The sequence below is a fragment of the Caloenas nicobarica genome, chromosome 26 (assembly GCF_036013445.1).
Source record: "Caloenas nicobarica isolate bCalNic1 chromosome 26, bCalNic1.hap1, whole genome shotgun sequence".
Classification (NCBI taxonomy): Eukaryota; Metazoa; Chordata; class Aves; order Columbiformes; family Columbidae; genus Caloenas; species Caloenas nicobarica.
In genome coordinates, this window is record NC_088270.1 from 6,129,843 (window position 1) to 6,149,907 (window position 20,065).

The 20,065-nt window shown below is 53.2% G+C and overlaps 2 protein-coding genes across 4 annotated transcripts; one reads left to right on the forward strand and one right to left on the reverse strand.

The window, feature by feature from the left end:
- The first annotated feature begins 3,167 nt into the window (after positions 1–3,167).
- On the forward strand, positions 3,168–10,930 carry NRGN (neurogranin). Of its 2 annotated transcripts, XM_065652032.1 has the most exons (3): positions 3,177–3,191; positions 6,362–6,497; positions 10,787–10,930. In XM_065652032.1, exons 1-3 carry the CDS (start codon positions 3,177–3,179, stop codon positions 10,825–10,827), a joined length of 192 nt encoding a protein of 63 aa, XP_065508104.1. In that variant the 3' UTR covers positions 10,828–10,930. The 2 variants fall into 2 exon arrangements, with proteins under 2 accessions (XP_065508105.1, XP_065508104.1); XM_065652033.1 differs by lacking the exon at positions 10,787–10,930 and having other exon boundaries at positions 3,168–3,191; positions 6,362–6,568.
- LOC135998801 (endothelial cell-selective adhesion molecule-like) lies at positions 10,444–18,953 on the reverse strand. Of its 2 annotated transcripts, none has more exons than XM_065652030.1 (7): positions 18,882–18,953; positions 13,663–13,820; positions 12,519–12,732; positions 12,296–12,451; positions 11,929–12,055; positions 11,684–11,848; positions 10,444–11,024 (listed from the first exon to the last, which is right to left on the reverse strand). In XM_065652030.1, the coding sequence occupies exons 1-7, from the start codon at positions 18,934–18,936 to the stop codon at positions 10,697–10,699; spliced, it is 1,203 nt and encodes a 400-aa protein (XP_065508102.1). In that variant the 5' UTR covers positions 18,937–18,953; the 3' UTR covers positions 10,444–10,696. The 2 variants fall into 2 exon arrangements, with proteins under 2 accessions (XP_065508102.1, XP_065508103.1); XM_065652031.1 differs by having other exon boundaries at positions 10,446–11,024; positions 11,684–11,822; positions 11,933–12,055.
- Positions 18,954–20,065: the final 1,112 nt, after the last annotated feature.

Genomic DNA, 20,065 nt, shown 5'->3' on the forward strand with positions numbered 1-20,065 from the left:
TTTCACCGCCCCCCCCCCCCCCAATTCCTGTTTTTACCATATGCACTCGCCCACGGCACGGGGGGAAAAACAGGAAGGAAAAACGGGGAGAAAAATGAAAATAATTAAAAAAAAAAAAAAATTCTGGCGGGGACCCCACGGCGGTGCCGGAGCCAACCGGCTACACCGTGACCCCCCCGGCGCCGGCTGCTTCGCCAGCCGCCCCGGGCACCTTTCCAGAGCCACGTTTTGATGTTTTTCCAAGGATTTTTTGGGGTTTTAAAGAATTTTTTAACACCTCGGCGCCACCATCTCCAACCGCGACGGCGGGACGGTTCATGCCACCTGCGGCAGCCCCAAAAAATCCAAGTTATTCCATCCGGATTCGGATTTAGGAGCTGCTGGAAAAGCATCACCCCAATATTTCCCCACCCCGGGGGAATATTTTTTCAGATTAAGGAAAAATTTTTTAAAAAAATCAGGATCTGGAACGGGCTCAAAAGGCGCTGTTAATGATTAGAAATGTTCTGGCATTTCGTGTCCCTCCTCCGCAGCCGCAGCCGGCAGGAGACGCCGGCAGCTCTGCCAGGACCAGGGCCGGTTTTGGGGACAAAAACAGGGTGTCAACCGCTTTTCCTTTGAAACTGCTCCAAAACTCCCCAATTTTGTGTATTTTTAGGGGCTTACTGGTACCTCTTGGTATTTCGCGTATTAGTTTGGGGTTGAATTTTGCCAGATCTTTGCACAAGTCACCCCAAAACATCCCGTTGTCCCTCACCGGAGCGGGGAGTGATGGAGCTGGAGGGTCTAAAAAATTAGGGAAAAGGGTCATTTTCCCATTGAAAAAAATAGGGAAAAGGGTTATTTTCCCGTCTAAACATCCCAGGGGAGCAGGGGATGGGGCTGGTGACGGGGACAGGGCTGGGAATGGGGACTGGCGGGGACAGGGACAAGGGTGGTGATGGGGATAGTGACAGGGACAGGGATGGGGACAGAGATGATGGGGCTGAAGTTGCGGGTGGGGACAGGGATGGGGACAAGGATGAGGGCAGAAATAATGGGGTTGAGGTCAGGGATGGAAACAGGGATGGGGACAGAGATGATGGGGTTGCGGTCAGGGATGGGGACAAGGGTGGGGACAAGGATGGGGACAGAAATGCTGGGGCTGAATTTGGGGACGGAGACAGGGATGGGGACAAGGGTGGGGACAAGGATGGGGTTGAGGTCATGGATGGGGATGGGTACAGGGATGGGGACAGAGATTATGGGGTTAAGGTTGGAGATGGGGACAGGGTTGGGGACCCGGATGGGGACAAGGGTGGGGACAGCAAGGATAGAGCTGAATTTGGGGATGGGGACATGGACGGGGACAATGATGGGGTTGAGGTCAGGGATGGGGACAGGGCTGAGGACAAGGCTGGGGACAGAGACGATGGGGCTGAAGTCGGGGATGGGGACAGGGTTGGGGACAGAGGTGATGATGGGGCTGAAGTTTGGGATTGGGATGGTGAGGGGACTGGGGACAGGGATGGCGGTGGTGACAGGGCTGGTGACGGGACTGGTGGCACCGGTGGGGACAGTGCCAGTGCCAGAAGTGGGGACAGTGACATCCACGGGATGGTGACACTAATGGTGACGGTGCCGGTGATGGCAAAGAGAACGGCCGGTGCCACCAGCCCCCCGAGCGGGTCACAGTGCGGTGACAATCCCAGCCGGGGAGGGGACAAGGCGGCGTTTCGGGGGCCGGCACCGGCGCGGAGCCCACGGGCAACTCTGCGGTTGCTTAGCAACCCCCAAACCCGCGCGGGAGGCGAGCGAGGGGGGACGGGGGAGCTGCCCCCCCATCGCCGGGGGGTCCCCCCGCTCCGCTGGGTCCCCGTGTCCCCCCCACTGTCACCTCGGGGGGCACAGACAGGGGGTTTGCCTGGGAAACAGCCTGAGGTTGGGGGGGGTGGGATGGTCCCAAGAGCCAGGAGGGGACCCCAAAAGCATAGCCCCCACCTCTGCGTTTGGGGACATGCTGCCGTGGCCACCCGTCCTCACCACCCTCATCTTCCTCATCCTTATCCTGCTCAGCCTCATCCTCCTCATCTTCATCCCCATCCTCATCCTCTTCATCCCCATCTTCATCCTCCTCATCCTCATCCACCTCACCATCTTCATCCTTCTCCTCATCCTCTTCATCCTCATCATCTTCATCCCTGTCCCCATCCTCTTCATCCTCACCTTAATCATCTTCATCTTCATCCTCATCATCTTCATCCTTATCCTCACCATCCTCATCATACCCCTCCTCATCCTCATCTTCATCCCCATCTTCACCCCCTCTCATCCTCACCATCCTCATCCTTATCATCTTCATCCTCACCATCCTCATTGTCACCATCCTCATCCTCATCCTCTTCATCCTCCTCATCCCATCCTCATCCTCTTCATCCTCATCATCTTCATTCCTGTCTCTGTCCTCTTCATCCCCATCCTTGTCCTCACCTCATCCTCATCCTCCCCATCATCCTCATTTTCATCATCCTCATCCTCATAATCTTCCTCATCCTCATAATCTTCATCCTCATTGTCCCCTTCCTCATCTTCCTCATCTTCATCTTCACCACCCTCCTCACCATCTTCATCCTCCTCATCATCTTCATTCTCATCCTCCTCATCCTCATCCTCACCATCCTCATAATCTTCATCCTCCTCCTCATTATCCTCATCCTCATCTTCCTCCTCCTCACCCTCATCCTCCTCCAGGACTCCAGGTCCTCCTCCAGCCCCCTAAATAGGTCACAAGTTTTTTTCCCTCCTTTCCAACCCGCTCCCCCCAGCATCCCAGTGACCCCCCCAAATCACCCATCGCCCCCTTAAAAAAAAAAAAAAAAAAAAAGCTGCAAATTAAACCAGTTAAAGATTTGCTCTCGGCAGGAAAATTGGAGGACAAAAAAAAAAAAAAAACAAAAAAAAAAAAACCCAGAAAAAAAAAAGGTAAAAGAAAAAAAAGAAAAAAAAGGAGGAAATAAAGGAAAAAAATAAAAAAGAGGGGGGGAAAAAAAAAGAAAGGAATGGGAGCTGATAGGCTGCCCGAGCGCAGCGCGTTACGTAGGCGAGCGCTGGGACTGGGCTCAACTTGCCACCCGCGCCGGGAGAGCAGCCGGTGCCACCGGAGCCACCGAGGCCACCGCCACCCGCCGCCCTGCGCCATGGACTGCTGCAACGTACGTGACCCAGCCCTGCCCCGCCGCGCTTATATCGTTATTACGGGGTGACGGAGGGGATTGGGGTGATGGGGGGGGTGGGGGATGCTGCGCCCAACTCTGCGTCTCCCCCAACACCCCCAAATTTACCCCCCCCCGCACCCCATCTCACCGTCCCGCTCGGGAAAGTCCCCCCATCCCCAAACCCGGGTGGGAAGGGGGGTCCGCTTTTATCCCGCTTTTATTCTGCTGTTATCCCGCTTTATTCTGCTTTTATCCTGCTTTTATTCTGCTTTTATCCCGCTTTCATTCCTCTTTTATTCCACGTTTATTCCTCTTTTATTCCGCTTTAATTCTGCTTTTATTCCGCTCTTCTTCCCCGCTCCGCCCCCCCAATTACTCTCGCACGTTGCTCGTGGGTAAAAGGACAAATTGGGGTGAAAACCCTCAAAATCCTCACCCCAGCCAGTTCGGGGAGCTGGTCCCACACACTTTCCCTCTATTTTTCCCTTTTTTCCCCTCTTTCCCCCCCCCCTTTATTCCCCTTTCCCCCTTTTTCCCCCTCCTCAGTTGGCAGCGCAGAGCAAATATATAGGATTTCCCCCCTAAATATAAGATTTTTCCCCCCATAAATAAAATTTCTCCCCCTGATTTTATGATTTAACCCCCTGGATATAGAATTTTTTCCCCCGATACAGAATTTCTCTCCTTGGATATAGGATTTCTCCCCTGAATATAGAATTTTGCCCCCCATACATAACATTTCTTCCTCTGAATATAGGATTTCCCCCCCTGCATATAGGATTTCACCCGGGATATAAGTTTCTCCCCATGGATATAGGATTTCCCACCATGTATATATAATTTCTCCCCTTGGCTATAGGATTTCTCCCCCAAATTTAATTTTTTTCCCCCCATATATAAGATTTCACCCCCTGGATATACCATTTCTCCCCCGAATATAGAATAAGTCCCTCCCACATATATTTTTTCTCCCTTGAATATAGGATTTGTCCCTTGGATATAGTTTTCCCCCATCCATATATAGGATTTTTCCCCTGAATATAGGATTTTCCCCTTGGATATAGGTTTCCCTCACCCATATATGGGAATATAGAATTTTTGCCCCCTATATACAGGATTTCCTCCCTTCTGGATATAGGATTTCTCCTCTGTATATAGGGTTTCTCAACTGGATATAGGATTTCTGCCCTGGATATAGGATTTCCTCCCCGCATATATAGGATTTCCACCCTCCATATAGGATTTCCAGCCCCGGTGATAACATTTCCACCTCGACCGCATCATTTTCCACCCTGGACCCGTCACTTAAGCCGCTGCCGTTCACCTTTCACCACCCGTAAAACACCTGAGGAACTTTACGGAGCCGCAAATCCCCCCCCAAAAATGTGAAGATTCCAAATAACCCTCCCCAAAAAACTCCAAAAATCTAATTTAAAGCACTCAGGGGGGTGATGCAAATGATGCACCCGACACCGGAGCATCCAGCGCTGCTTTAATCCCATTTTATTTGATTTTTTCCCCGTTTTATTTGCCCCTTGATCTCGGTGTCCGCTCCAGTGGATGCGGGAGGAGGGGAGTGGGCTGCAGTGATTTCTCTTTTGGGGTTAGAACGCCCAAAAAACATCATTTCCCCCACAATTTAAGTCATTAAATAAGCTCCTCAATTAGCCCCGGTGCTAAAAATGTGGGTCCTTTGCTAAAAATGTGGGTTCTTTGCTAAAAATATGAGGGTTTTTTTGCTAATAATGAAGGGGTTTTGCTAAAATTTGGGGTTTTTTTTGCTCCTTGGGGGATGTTTTCCCCTGTTTTCCCCTCCTGAATTTCCCAGGACACAACAGGGAAGGGGAAACTGAGGCACAACCGAAATTTAGGGACAAGCATCTTCCCCCCACATCACCTTTGGTTGCAAATCCCCCAAGACACTGGGAAAAGACCCTAATTTTTAGCAAAGATCCCTAATTTTTACCAAAACCCCCTCATTTTTACGAAAAGCCCCCTAATTTTTAGCAAAGAGCCCTAATTTTTAGCCAACCCCCCTCTAATTTTTAGAAAAGCGCCTTAATTTTTAGCAACCTCCCGCTAACTTTTAGCAACCTTCCCCACTTTTTAGCAAAGAACCTTAAGTTTTAGCAAAACCCCCCTAATTTTTAGCAAATAACCCTATTTTTTTTGCTAAACCCTCCTAATTTTTAGCCAAAACCCCCTAATTTTAAGTGAAAAGCCCCTAATTTTTAGCAAAATCCCCTAATTTCCAGCAAAGAGCCCTAATTTTTAGCACCCCCCCTTATTTTTAGAAAAAAATACTAATTTTTAGCAAATAACTCCTATTTTTTAGCAAAGAACCCTAAGTTTTAGCATCACCCCCCCCCCCGATTTTTAGCAAAGAACCCTAACTTTTAGTGAGCAACCCACATTTTTAGCAAAAACCCCCTAACTTTTAGGAAAAGACCCCAAACTTTTAGGAAAGAACCCTATTTTTTAGCAGAAAACCTTCATTTCTAGCACAACCTCCGCAAATTTTATCAACTGCCCCCTTGATTTTTAGCAAAGAGCCCTCATATTTACCACCCCCCCTAATATTTAGCAAAACCCCCTGAATTTTTAGCAACCCCCCCTAATTTTTAACAAAACCCCATAATTTTTAGCACCTCCCCCCTAATTTTTAGCAAAGAACCCACATTTTTTTTTAGCTAAGAACCCACATTTTTCTCAAACAACCCACATTTTTAGTGCATAACCCACATTTTTAGCACTTCAGGGTCTTTTCCCAGTGTCTTGGGGGATTTGCAACCAAAGGTGATGTGGGGGGAAGATGCTTGTCCCTAAATTTCGGTTGTGCCTCAGTTTCCCCTTCCCTGTTGCGTTCCGGGAAATTCAAGATGGGGAAATGGGGGAAAACATCCCCCAAGGAGCAAAAGCCCCCAAATTTTAGCAAAACCCCTTGATTATTCACAAAATACTCCCATATTTTTAGCAAAGAACCCACATTTTTAGCACCGGGGCTAATTGAGGAGCTTATTTAATGACTTAAATTGCGGGGGGAATGTTGGTTTTGGGGGGTTCTAACCCCAAAGATAAATCACTGCAGCTCACTCCCCTCCTCCCGCATCCACCGGAGCTCGAGAAGCCTGAAATTTTGGGGTAAAAACTCCCCTTTTTTTGGGCAGGAGGGAGCGTGCACGAAGCTGGACGAGGACATCCTGGACATCCCCCTGGACGACCCCGACGCCAACGCGGCCGCCGCCAAAATCCAAGCGAGTTTTCGGGGCCACATGACCCGTAAGAAGATCAAAGGGGGGGAGATCGACCGAAAACCCAAGGACGCCGAATGCGCCAACAGCACCCGCGGCGGCGACCTCCGCAACGGCGACTAGGTACCCCTGAATTTTCCTCGTCCCGCCCCAAAATTAGGCTGTGTTTCAACACCGAGCGTCCTTCCCCGGGCGGAAAATTGGGTTTTTATTCCCAGGAGGCCCCCGCTTGGCCTAATTTTTGGGAGTAGCAATGCTGGGAAGGCGCAGCCCTAGATTTGAAAATCGAATTTCTCCCTTAGCAACACCACCCCGAACGCCTCGCCTCAGCACATGCTATTTTTAAAAGCCTGTGTCACAGTCTCCTGGCAGGAAAAGGTAAAATTTTTAAGGAAAAAAAAGGGGAAAAAAAGAAAAATTAAAGAGCCCATGGAGATGAGGCTGCGGGGGGGTTGTGTCCCATGTCCTGCGTCCCCTGGGGTGGGTGTGGTGGGGATGGGGGTGGCTGGTGTGACTGGGATGAACTGGGATGAACTGGGGAGACAGTGGGAGTGTAGTGGGGATGAACTGGGGATGAATGGGGGATAAACTGGGGAGACAGTGGGGATGAACTGGGGAGACAGTGGGGATGAACTGGGGAGACAGTGGGAGTGTAGCGGGATGAACTGGGGATATGGTGGGGATGAACTGGGCATAAACTGGGGAGGCAGTGGGGATGTAGTGGGGATGAACTGGGAATGTAGTGGGGGATGAACTGGGGATGAACTGGGGATGAACTGGGGATAAACTGGGGATGAACTGGGGATGAACTGGGGATGAACTGGGGCTGTACTGGGGCTGCAGTGGAGCTGAACTGGGGAAACAGTGTGGATGAACTGGGGATATAGTGGGGAGGAACTGAGGAGGAACGGAGGAGGAACTGGGGCTGAACTGGGGGTGTACTGGGGCTGCAGTGGGGCTGAACTGGGAATGAACTGGGGGTGCAGTGGGGCTGCAGTGGGGAAACAGCTGCCAAGCGCAGGGGCTGCGCAGCTGCTCAGGGCCACGTGCCTCGCTAGGGCCACTTCATTAGGGTCACCTCGTTAGGGCCACTTCGTTAGGGTCTATCTGTTAGGGCCACCTTGTTCGGTGGGCTGAGCGGGCTCACATGGGGTGCAGGGTGCTCTGCTGGGCTGGGTGCAGCAGGGGGCAGGCAGCAGCAGGGTGCAGGGTGCAGGCAGCAGCAGGGTGCAGGGTGCAGCAGGGTGCAGGGTGCAGGCAGGGTGCAGGCAGCAGGGTGCAGCAGGGTGCAGCAGGGTGCAGGCAGGGTGCAGGCAGCAGGGTGCAGCAGGGTGCAGGCAGGGTGCAGGCAGCAGGGTGCAGGCAGGGTGCAGGCAGGGTGCAGGCAGCAGGGTGCAGCAGGGTGCAGCAGGGTGCAGGCAGGGTGCAGGCAGCAGGGTGCAGCAGGGTGCAGGCAGGGTGCGGGCAGCAGCAGGGTGCAGGGTGCAGGCAGCAGGGTGCAGGCAGGGTGCAGGCAGCAGGGTGCAGCAGGGTGCAGGCAGCAGGGTGCAGCAGGGTGCAGGGTGCAGCAGGGTGCAGGGTGCAGGCAGGGTGCAGGCAGCAGGGTGCAGCAGGGTGCAGGCAGCAGGGTGCAGCAGGGTGCAGGCAGCAGGGTGCAGCAGGGTGCAGCAGGGTGCAGGGTGCAGGCAGGGTGCAGGCAGCAGGGTGCAGCAGGGTGCAGCAGGGTGCAGGGTGCAGCAGGGTGCAGCAGGGTGTGGGCGGGCTGCAAGTAGGTCACGGGCAGGGTGCAGAGAGGGTGCAGCTGCAGGAGCAGGGCGTGGGCAGGGCGTAAAGAGGGCAGGGGGGTGCAGGGTGCAGGCAGGGGGGGTGCAGGGTGCAGGCAGGGAGGGGACAGGGTGTGGAGAAGGTGCAGGGTGCAGCAGCAGGGTACAGGAATAGGGTGGGTGCAGGACACAGGAGCAGGGTGCAGGCTGCAGGAACAGGGTGCAGGATGCAGGAGCAGCGTGCAGGCAGGACACAGGAGCAGGGTGCAGGGTGCAGGCAGGACACAGGAGCAGGGTGCAGGGTGCAGGCAGGACACAGGAGCATGGTGCAGGCAGGGAGGAGATGGGGCATAGAGAGGGTGTGGGATGCAGCAGCAGGGCACAGAGCAGTGTGCAGGCAGCATACAGGCAGGTGCAGGCAGGGCACAGGCTGCAAGCAGACATGGGCAGGGTGCAGGAACAGGGCTTGGGGTGCAGGAACAGGGCTCAGGGTGCAGGCAGGGCACAGGGTGCAGGCAGGGCACAGTGCAGGCAGGGCACAGGGTGCAGGTGGGGTGCAGGAGCAGGGTGCAGGCAGGGCACAGGGTGCAGGCAGGTGCAGGCAAGGTGCAGGCAGGGTGCAAGCAGGACACAGGGCACAGGCAGGGTGCAGGCAGAAGGCAGGAACTAGGCTCAGGGTGCAGGGCACAGGTAGGGTGCAGGAAGGGCACTGGGTGCAGGTGCCAGCACGAGCAGGCAGGGCTCAGGGTGTAGGTGCAGGTACAGGGCTCAGGGTGCAGGTGCAGGCTCAGGGTGCAGGTGCAGGTACAGGGCTCAGGGTGCAGGTGCAGGTACAGGGCTCAGGGTGCAGAAGCAGGGTGCAGGTGCAGGTACAGGGCTCAGGGTGCAGGTACAGGGCTCAGGGTGCAGGTGCAGGCTCAGGGTGCAGGTGCAGGTACAGGGCTCACGGTGCAGGTGCAGGGCTCAGGGTGCAGGTGCAGGAGCAGGCTCAGGGTGCAGGTGCAGGTACAGGGCTCAGGGTGCAGGTGCAGGTACAGGGCTCAGGGTGCAGAAGCAGGGTGCAGGTGCAGGTACAGGGCTCAGGGTGCAGGTACAGGGCTCAGGGTGCAGGTGCAGGCTCAGGGTGCAGGTGCAGGTACAGGGCTCACGGTGCAGGTACAGGGCTCAGGGTGCAGGTACAGGGCTCAGGGTGCAGGTGCAGGCTCAGGGTGCAGGTGCAGGGCTCAGGGTGCAGGTGCAGGGCTCAGGGTGCAGGTGCAGGAGCAGGCTCAGGGTGCAGGTACAGGGCTCAGGGTGCAGGAGCAGGCTCAGGGTGCAGGTGCAGGTGCAGGGCTCAGGGTGCAGGTGCAGGGCTCAGGGTGCAGGTACAGGAGCAGGCTCAGGGTGCAGGTGCAGGAGCAGGCTCAGGGTGCAGGTACAGGGCTCAGGGTGCAGGTGCAGGAGCAGGCTCAGGGTGCAGGTGCAGGAGCAGGCTCAGGGTGCAGGTACAGGGCTCAGGGTGCAGGTGCAGGAGCAGGCTCAGGGCTCAGGGCTCAGGTGCAGGGCTCAGGGTGCAGGTACAGGGCTCAGGGTGCAGGAACATGTGCAGGCTCAGGGTGCAGGTGCAGGCTCAGGGCACAGGCTCCGGCAGCACTGACGCTTCTCTCCCCCCGCAGGTCCCTCCCGCCGCCGCCCGGTCCCCCCCGCCGCCCGCAGAGGCCCCGGAGCCGCCGCTTCGCCCCCCCCGCCCCGCATGTGCCCCCCGGGGCTGCCCCCGCCTGCCCCCACCCGCCCCGGAGCCCCCCAATAAACAGAGCTGCTGTGACATCACCCGGCCACTGTGACATCACACGGCCGCTGTGACATCACACGGCCGCTGTGACATCACCCAGAGGGACTTGGGGGACCCCCGAACCCCCCAACTCTGAAAACGAGCAATGACTGGCCAATATGGCAACCTCCTCCTTGCCCTGTTAACTCTGAAACCTACTGATGACCGGCCAGAGGTGGAAACCTCCTCTCCCTCTGTTAACTCGGAAAACTGGCGATCACTGGCCAGAGGCGAAACCTCCTCCCCGCCCTGTTAACTCTGAAACCTAATGATGACCGGCCACAGACAGAAACCTCCCCACAAACTCACCCAAAACCAGGGGGCCGGGCAGCGCCAACAGCTTTTAATCAGAAAAAAAAACCCTAAAAAAAAGTGTCGTGTCCCGTCCCACCCCCCGTCCCCCCCGCTTTTAATTCTCTTTTATTAAAAATCCCCCGTTTCAACCGATATATATAAAAAAAAGAAAAAAAAAGCGCCCCCCCGCCCCCCAGGTGGGGCCATTTTTGGGGTGTTCTATTTACAAGGAGACTTGCCCCCCCCCAAACCACACCCCCATTAAACGCCTCCCACCGAGTCCAGTTTTTTAACAAAAAGTAACCCAAAAAGGGAAGAAAACACCCCAGAAAATGGGGGAGGAGGGGGGTGGTGGGTATGGGCAGCCCCCTTTTTTTGGGGGGGTCACACCAAGGAGCCGGCTCGGCTTTGTGCCGGCACCATGACAGGGACGGCGCCCGCCCGGGTCAAACCGGAGTGGGGCACCGAACCCAGGGGGGCGACGGGGTCCTGGTGACGTCGGGGGCTCCCGTTGAGGGCGGGGGGGGAGCGGGTGGGGGTGCGTCCCCCTGGGCGGGGTCCCCCCCGGTAGCTGCCGGTGTCAGACGGGGGGGTGACAGCGTAGTGTCCCCCCCGGGGGCCGGCGATGGACGACAAGGTGCTGGTTTTGGAGATGGTGTCGGCCGCCGGGCGTCGCGCCCAGGTTGGGGTTTTGGGGGCCACGGCATCCTCCCTGCAGAGAGGGGGGTCAGAGACAAACCCCATGTCCCCCCACCATGTCCCCAACCCCCAGGGCTGCACAGAGCCCCAAATGCGGGGGCAAGAGGGAAAGGAGGGGAAATCAGGTGGAAAATGCCCTTGTTAACTCTGAAACCTAATGATGACTGGCTAGAGATGTGTCTCCTCCCTGTCTGTTAACTCTGAAAAGTGGCAGTAACGGGCCAGAGGTGGAAATCTCCTCCTCTCCATTAACTCTGAGACCTAATGATGACTAGCCACAGATGGAAACCTCCTTCCCCATTCCTGTTAACTCTGAAACCTAATGATGACAGGCCAGAGATGGTAACCTCCCCACCTCTGTTAACTTGGAAAACTAGCGATCACTGGCCAGAGGTGAAACCTCCTCCCCGCTCCGTTAACTCTGAAATCTAATGATGACTACATACAGACAGAAATGTCCTCCTCCCATCCTGTTAACTCTGAAACCAACTGATGGCCAGCCAGAGATGGAAACCTCTCCCTCTGTTAACTCGGAAAACTAGCGATCACTGGCCAGAAGCAGAAATCTCCTCCCCGTCCCGATAACTCTGAAACCTCATGATGACTACATACAAACAGAAACATCCTCCCCTCCTCCCGTCAACTCTGAACCCAGCGATGACAATTCCTCACTTGATCTCATTGGCTGCCTCCTCCTGCCCGTCCCGTTTCTTCCTCCGATAGCCGACGACCCGCCGGGCGAAGAAGACGACGGTGGCCAGAGCGCCCAGGGAGCCCAACACGGCGCCGGCGATGACGGCTTTGGCGCTGGCTGCCGGAGAGAGACGGTGCGGGGTGCTGGCGGGGGGCAGGTGTTGCCTCCGCGGGGACATGGTGGGGACACGGCGGGGACTGTCCCCAACCCCGCGGACACGTACTCACTTGTGTGCACCTCCAGCGCGACGCTGCACTCGGCCGAGCCCGCCCGGTTCTCGGCCACGCAGACGTAAAGTCCCGACATCTCCAGGGACAGGTTGGTCAGCTTGAGGGTGCCCCTGGCCTGGTCTGTGATGGGGGGGGACAAATTGGGATGTTGTGTCCCCTGCAGTGTCCCCAGGTCCCCACAATGTCCCCGTGCAGGGCTAAGGTGACGTTATTCCCCGATACACCACGCCTGCTCGTGCAGGACAAAGCCCAAAGTGTCCCCTGGGATTTTTTGTCCCAGCTGAGATTTTTTTGTCCCCCCTCGGGATTTTTTTGTCCCCTCCCAGATTTTTTTGTCCTCCCCATGTGGTGACACCTTACCTTGGGCAGGGGGGAAGAAGACCTGTGGGGTGGGGGCCGTGCGCTGCCACTGGTACCCGGGCGATGGTTTCCCCTTCTCCGAGGAGCAGCTCAAGGTGACGTTGGCTCCCACGGCCGGGCTGCCGTGCAGGTGACAGGTGGGGACAGCCGGTGGCACTGTGGGAACCAGCCTTAGTCCCCACGGGGGGTGACAACGAAGCGGGGGGGACTGGCAGGGCCTTACCCAGGACAGTGAGGTTGATGACGGCGACGTTCTTGCCGGTGCTGGTGGCCTCGTCCACCACGTTGACAGTGCACATGTATTGTCCCGAGTCCCCTTCGCGGGTGACGTTGATGACCAGGGAGATGTTGTGGCTGAGGACGGGGTGCAGGAAGCCCACGCGGGGCTTCAGCTCCGTCTCCTCCACCTTCACCGTCCCGTCCAGGTAGGTCAGGACCTGCTCAGGGTGGGGACAACAGGCGTGGGGTTGCCTCTGGGTGGGGTGGCAGGAGGGGGAACCCCAAGAGTCCCACCAAGAATCTCCCCCTTGTGGGCACCATGAACATCTCCCCATCGTGGGCACCACAAACATCTCATTGTGGGCACCGCAAACATCTTCCCATTGTGGGCACCACGACCACGTCCCCATCATGGGCACTGTGAGCATCCTCCTACCAAGGGCATCTCCCCGTCTTGGGTATCTTCCCATGGTGGGCACCACAAGCACCTCCCCATTGCAGGCACCGCAGGCAGGACCTCATGGTGGGCATCCACACATCACCATCACCACAAGCATCTCTCCCATCATGGGCACCACCCCACGGTGGGCACATCCTCATGGTAGGCACCATGATCTTCACCTTCCCATCATGGACACCATGAGCATCCCACCATCACGGTCAACTCCCCATCACAGCCACCACGAACATCCCTCCACTGTGGGCATGTCCCCATCATGGGCACTATGAGCTTCTCTCCATCATGGGCACGGTGGGCACTACCCCATGGTGGACATGTCCCCATGGTGGGCACCTCCCCATCGTGGGCACCAGGAACATCCCTCCACTGTGGGCACGTCCCCATCACAAGCACCATGAGCTTCACCCCACCACGGTCACCTCCCCACGCAGGGCACGTCCCCATGGTGAACAACATGATCTTCACCCCATAGTGGGCACCACGAACATCCCTCCACTGTGGGCACATCCCCATGGTGGGTACCATAAGCATCCCACCATCATGGTCACCTCCCCATCACGGTCATCTCCCCATCATGGGAACCATGGGCCCCACCCCATGGTGGTCACCTCCCTACGGTGGGCACCATGAGCTTCCCACCATGATGGTCACCTCCCCACCACGGCCACCACCCCGCCTGTCCCCTCACCTGGAAGGGGTCGGCATCGTCCTTGTCCAGCAGCCAGGTGACGTACGGCTTCTTCTGCGAGCGGCTGGTGTACCAGGCAGGCAGCACCGCCCGCTGCCCCTCCACCGAGAACACTGAGCCCGTCCCCACGTGCACCTCCAGCACGGCTGACGTGACACCTGAAAACGGGACATGACACGACCCCAGGTGACATTTTTTCCAGAAAAAAACCACCAAAATTTGGAAAAGCCCCATGTAAATCCCACCGATCATGGGTCATCGCCGAGAGGACGTTTCTCCTCCATCCCCACCATGAGATGAGTTTTTTGGAGCATGCAGGACCACGTTGTCCCCTCCTGTCCCTGTTTCCCAGGATGAGAAAATCTCCAGCCAAAAAAATCCACCCCCCCAGTCACCCATGTGCACCCCACAAGTGCTCCCAGTTATCCCAATATCCCCATTTTGCGCTAAACTGGGATTATTTGTGGGTGGTTTCTTCTGAATCTCCAACCCATCCCAAATACCCCACCCCAGATATCCCACCCTGAATACCCCACCCCAAATATCACACCCCAAATATCCCATCCTGAATATCCCACTCCAAATATCCCATCCTGAATATCCCACACCAAATATCCAACCCCAAATATCCCATCCCAAATATCACACCCCAAATATGTCACCCTAAATATCCCATCCCGAATACGCTGTCACAAATATCCCGCCTTGAATATTCCACCCTGAATATCCTGCTCCAAATATCTCATCCCAAATATCCCACCCCGAATATCCCATCCCAAATATCCCACACCAAATATCTCACCCTGAATATCCTGCCCCAAATATCCCATCCTGAATATCTCATCCCAAAAACCCCACCCCAAATATCCCATCCTGAATATTCCACCCCAAATATCCAACCCCAAATATCTCATCCCAAATATCCCACTCCAAATATCTCATCCTGAATATCCTGTCCCAAATATCCCATCCTGAATATCTCATCTCAAATACCCCACCCCGACAATTCCATCCCAAATATACCACCCTAAATATCCCATCCCGAATATGCTGCCACGAATATCCCACCTTGAATATTCCACCCCGAATATCCTGCCCAAAATATCTCATCCTGGATATCCCATCCAAATATCCTGCCCCAAATACTCCACCTTGAATATCCCATCCTGAATATTCCACCCCAAATAACCCACCCCGAATATCCCACCCCAAGTACCGCACCTCGAATAAACCATCCTAAATATCCTGCCCCAAATCTCGTCCCAAATATCTCACCCCAAATATACCACTCGAAATATCTCATCCCGAATATCCCACCCTGAATCCCGCATCCCTGCATCCCCCCGAATCCCCCTCGGGTACCGCCACCTGAGGAAGGATGCTCGGAAGATTATTCCCCGGCTTTGCTCGTTAAAGCTCAGCTGGAAAATTAATCGGCTCAGGGTTTAGGCCGGGTTTATTTCTCCCCGGGGGGGAACCAGCTCCCGCATCCCGGCGGCTCTGTCCCCGCATCCCATCGATCCGCGTCCCCGGCTGCCCCCGCGGATGCTCGGGATGCAGGGACAGGGCGGGGGGAACGACGCTGCTGCCCCCACATCCCAAATCCTCGCCGCCAACTGAGATTTGGGGAGAAATTAAAGGATTTGGCCTCTTCCCTATGAACTCGGAGCTTTAATTTGATTTTTTTCAGGGCAAACAAAGTGCCGGGGGGGTATTTTTAGCCTCCTCCTTGCGCATCCGTTCGTCAACCCCCCCGGTTTTCCGGACGGAGCCTTCGAGCTCCGGGCAGGAAACTCTGCTCCGGCTGATAAGTCTTACCAGGAATTAAACAACAAAAAAGAAAAAAAAAATCAAATTTCCCTTCCCTGGTGAAAAAAAAAAAAACAAGGAGAAATCAGCCCCGGTCTGGTGAGGATGCTTAAAAATAGCTCGAGCGGCCTAAGAACATAAACCCTTAAGTCCTGGGGGGTGGGAAAAAAAAATGCTGCTGGGTGATGGAGACGGCAGCGAGGAGCAAATTAATTTATATTATTAGTCTTATTAATTAGGTGGAGCTGAATAAAAGATATAGTGGGGATTAACAGGGATTATAGCGGAATTATACGGCGTTGTAAAGAGAATTATGTGGCGTTATGAAGAGAATTATGCGTCGGATTGCGTCAAATTTAGATTGGATGTGAGAAAATAAATGGCGTCTAATGATTAGATTGCGATTTCTAGAATAAAATAAGTAATAGATTGTATATATTCTATAATAACTACATAAATATCCATAAAGAATATGTGCTGGTATCACATCCCTACTAGTTTTATAAGAATAGTTGTAATAGTGAGGATGTAATAGTTATAATAACGTTAATAATTCTAATAATAATGTTAATAATGGTAATAACAATGTTAATAATGATGTTAATGATGTTAATGATTATGTTAATAATAATAATAATACTTATTATTATTAATTAATGATGCAGATGGCATCAGATGACACTACAGCTCCTAAACCTCCAGGCATCCCCATCAACCACAAAAATTCATTTTTTTTTCCAGCCCAGCATCATTTTTGGGGCAAAAAAATATAAAAAAGTGATGGAAAAAGGGTGCTGCAGGGGAAATTGAGGCTCTGGAGGGGGAAAAAATGCTCCGGAACCGGTCAGAGGTTTCCCAAGGGAGCCCAAGGCACAAAACCAGCCCCATGGCGCCTTGTTAACTCTGAAACCTAATGAGGACCATGTGAATGGTGCCCTGCGGTTGCAGCTTCGCTCTGGGATCCCTAAACCAGATCGCGGCTCCATCACCCCCCGTGGGGACGGATCCAGATCTGGAGGATGCTCATTCCCTAAAAAAACCCCTTTTTCTGGCAGATTTCACCCCAAATTCAAAATTTTGACCAATTTTGACCCTAAAAAGAGCCGGAAAAAGCCGGCGCTTGAGCCGTGGGACAGAACCCTTTGGCATCGGCTCCGGCTTTGGCCACCTCGGCGCTTCAAATCCTCTAATGCTTTAACCAGATCGAAAAAATTAAGCCGCTCCCGGCGCTCATATGCGTATCGGGGGGGACACGGGGCCTCCCGGCTGCTATTTGGGCTGAAAAACCTGGATTTTTCTCCAGCTGCCTCGAGCGAAGCACCTGCCCGGGTGTTTTCCCTTCGCTTCAGCCCATCTGTCTGCATTTATGGAAAAAAATACCTTCCCAGCTACCTAGAAAATACCTTTATTTTTTTTTTCCTTAGGGGAAAGATTTATTTTAAAAGACATTTACTTTTAAAAATGCCTTTACTTTAAAAAAACACCTTTATTTTTACCTTTAAAAATACATTTATTTTTACCTTTAAAAACACCTTTAAACCTTTTCTCCACTAAAAAAATATATTTAAATTCACTTTTCAATTTTTTTTCCCTATGGAAAAAAACCAACTTCAAATCCAACGTCAATGTTAATCCCCGTGTCTGTATTAAACACCCTGTCTTTACCTAAAATCGCACCATTTCACCCCCAAAAAAAGCTGTTTCCTGGCTCAAGGCTCAGCCTGAACCCCCCAAAACCAGGAAAAAGATAAAAATAATAATTAAAAAAAAATTTTAAAAGAGCCTATAAGGTATTAACCCTATAGGGAATTAACGGCCGGAGGGTTCGATGACCCCGCGCGATGGGATTAAGGCGCCGGATTCATGTGAAACCAAGACCCAAATTAAATCCCAAGAGCCCACGCTCGGGATTTAAGCTCCACAGTGGGAATTTGACTGGAAAAAAAAAATTAAAAAATAAATAAAATGACCCTTAAAAAGCTCGGAAAAAGGTCAAGGAGCATCTCGGCGATGCGACACAGCCACCCGGGTATTTTTTTTAATTTTTTTATTTTTTTTTTTCTTTTTCTTCCCTTATTTCTATTTATAACTGGGCAGATCGGAGCCACCCGTTGGGAAAATCCACGGCGGCTTTTCCCACGACCCCGGGGTGGGGGAGCCAGAAAGCGCCGGATCCTCCGGAGAGACCAAATTTGGGAAAAAAAAATAAAAATTAAATAAAATAATGATAACACGGTACGTGACTTCGCTCTAGATGGAAACGCTCGGTGGAAGGAGGCGGCGATGGGGATGCCGAGCGTCACCCCTCGAGTTTGATTCCGCTCCCGTATGGACCCCATAGGGTGGGGACGGGATTTCTGAAAGCAAAACTAAGGAAAAACACCCATTGGGGGCTCAAAATTATCTTTTTACTGCATTTCTAGGCCCAAAAGTGTCTTTTTGCTGCATTTTTGGGCTCAAAAATCTCCTCTAGCTGCTTTTTTGGGGCTCAAAAGTCTCTTTTTGCTGCATTTTTAGGCTCAAAATTATCTTTTTTGCTGCATTTTTGGTCTCTTGATCCCTCCAGCATCTCACCCCGGCTGTGACTTTTTTGGGGGGACCCATCACACCCGTGAGCAAATGAACAACGTTGGGATGCGGGAAACGGAAAACCCGCCGGGATCGAAGGATGAAACGACCCCCACGGCTTGTTTGAAAATGATAAAAATTAATTTTTATCACGGGGGAAAAAAAAAAAAAAAAAAAAAAAAATCCCTTCAAGGAGCAAAACAGGAGCGGGACCCCCACCCATGCGGAGGAAACGCGGCTCCTATTGTGTTTTGGGGGCCGTTTCCTTTCCCCAAAGGCCTCTCCTCCGTGGGACGTTTCCCTTCAGAGCGACGCTGCTGTTTCCCACCCCCCCAAAAAAATTAAATCGGGGCGGAAATTAAGGGGGGAAGGAGGGAAAAAGCCAATTGATCGAGAGCGGTTGAGACGCGTTGCCCCCAAACCAGCTGGGGTGGCCGCAAAGCTCCGGTTAATTAAGTTTTTATCATGGGAAAAATAAAAAATATAAGATTATTTGATGCTCTTTCCGCCAGGGGTTGTGTGTGTCCCCCCCGCACGGGCTGGTTTTCAATTTGGGGGCAGCTCCAAGTGGCTTTTTCCCAGATTTTCCCCTCTCCGAGCACCCAAAAGACGGGACGGGGGTGGGATTGGGGCCCCCCCAGCCTGGGGTGGGGGGATCGGGGCGCTGCGAGGAGCCGGTGGGCGCTGGGACCCGCCCGGGGGGCCCCGTAAAGCGCCCCGGGGTCCTGCCCGGTGCCCCGCCCGGTGCCTCCCGCTCCCTTCCCCGGTACCCCCGTGTCCCCCCGGGTGTTCCCCCCGTGTCCCTGCGGGTGTCCCGCCGTGTCCCCCCGGTCCCCGCTCACCCAGCAGCGCCGCCGCCGCCAGCGCGGCCCCCAGCGCGGCGCCCAGCGCGCCCATGGCCGGAGCCGCCGCAGCAGGTGCCGGGGGGGGAACCGGGGCCGGGGGGGGCAGCCCGCAGGTGGGGGCGTGGCCTATGAGGGGCGGGGCCTCTGAGGGGCGTGGCCTCGCGGAGGGGGCGTGGCCTCGCGGAGGGGGCGTGGCCTCGCGGAGGGGGCGCCGAGCCCCAGGCACTGGCCCCCTCGGCCACACGGCAACGAAGTTGCGAGGATTAATTAATGGTTTGGGGTTATTAGTAAAAAAATTATTTGGGGTTAGGTATTATTTGAGGGGATGAATTGTTTGGGGTTATTAACAATTAATTATTTGGGGTTATTATTAATAACTTGGAGTTGTTATTAATTATTTGGGGTTATTAATAAAAAATTATTTGGGGCCATGAATTATTTGAGGTTATTAATTATTTGGGGTTATGATGAATTAACTATTTGAGGTTATTAATTATTTGGGGTTATTATGAATTAATTACTTGGGGTTATTATTACTTGGGGTTGTTATTAATTACTTGGGGTTACTATTAATTGTTTGGGGTCGTTACTAATTACTTGGGGCTATTATTATTTGGGTCATTATTACTTAATTGGGATTATTAATTATTTGGGTTATTATTATTTTTGGCTATTATTAATTATTTGGGGTTACTATTAAGTATTGGGGTTGTTACCAATTGTTTGGGGTTGTTACTAATTGTTTGGGGTTGTTACTAATTAATTATTTGGGGCTATTATTACTTGGGATAATTATTAATTATTTGGATTATTATGAATTATTTTTGGCTATTATGAATTATTTGGGCTTATTATTCATTATTTGGGGTTGTTATGAATTCTTTGGGGTTATTGTTATTTGCGCTTATGAATTATTTGGGGGTGTTATGAGTTATTTGGGGTTATTATGAATTCTTTGGGGTTATTATGAATTAATTAATGATGATAATGTGGGCAATGGGGCACAAGGTGACACCCCAATGTCACCCCCCAAACCCTCCCCAGCCCCATCCCTCCCCCAACCTCCCCATAAACCACATTAAACCTCAAAATAAAATTAAAAAAAAAAAATAAAAAAAATCAATGACATTTTTAAAAACACTCCAAAAAGGCCAAATTTGACCGTGGGGATCGCGGATTTT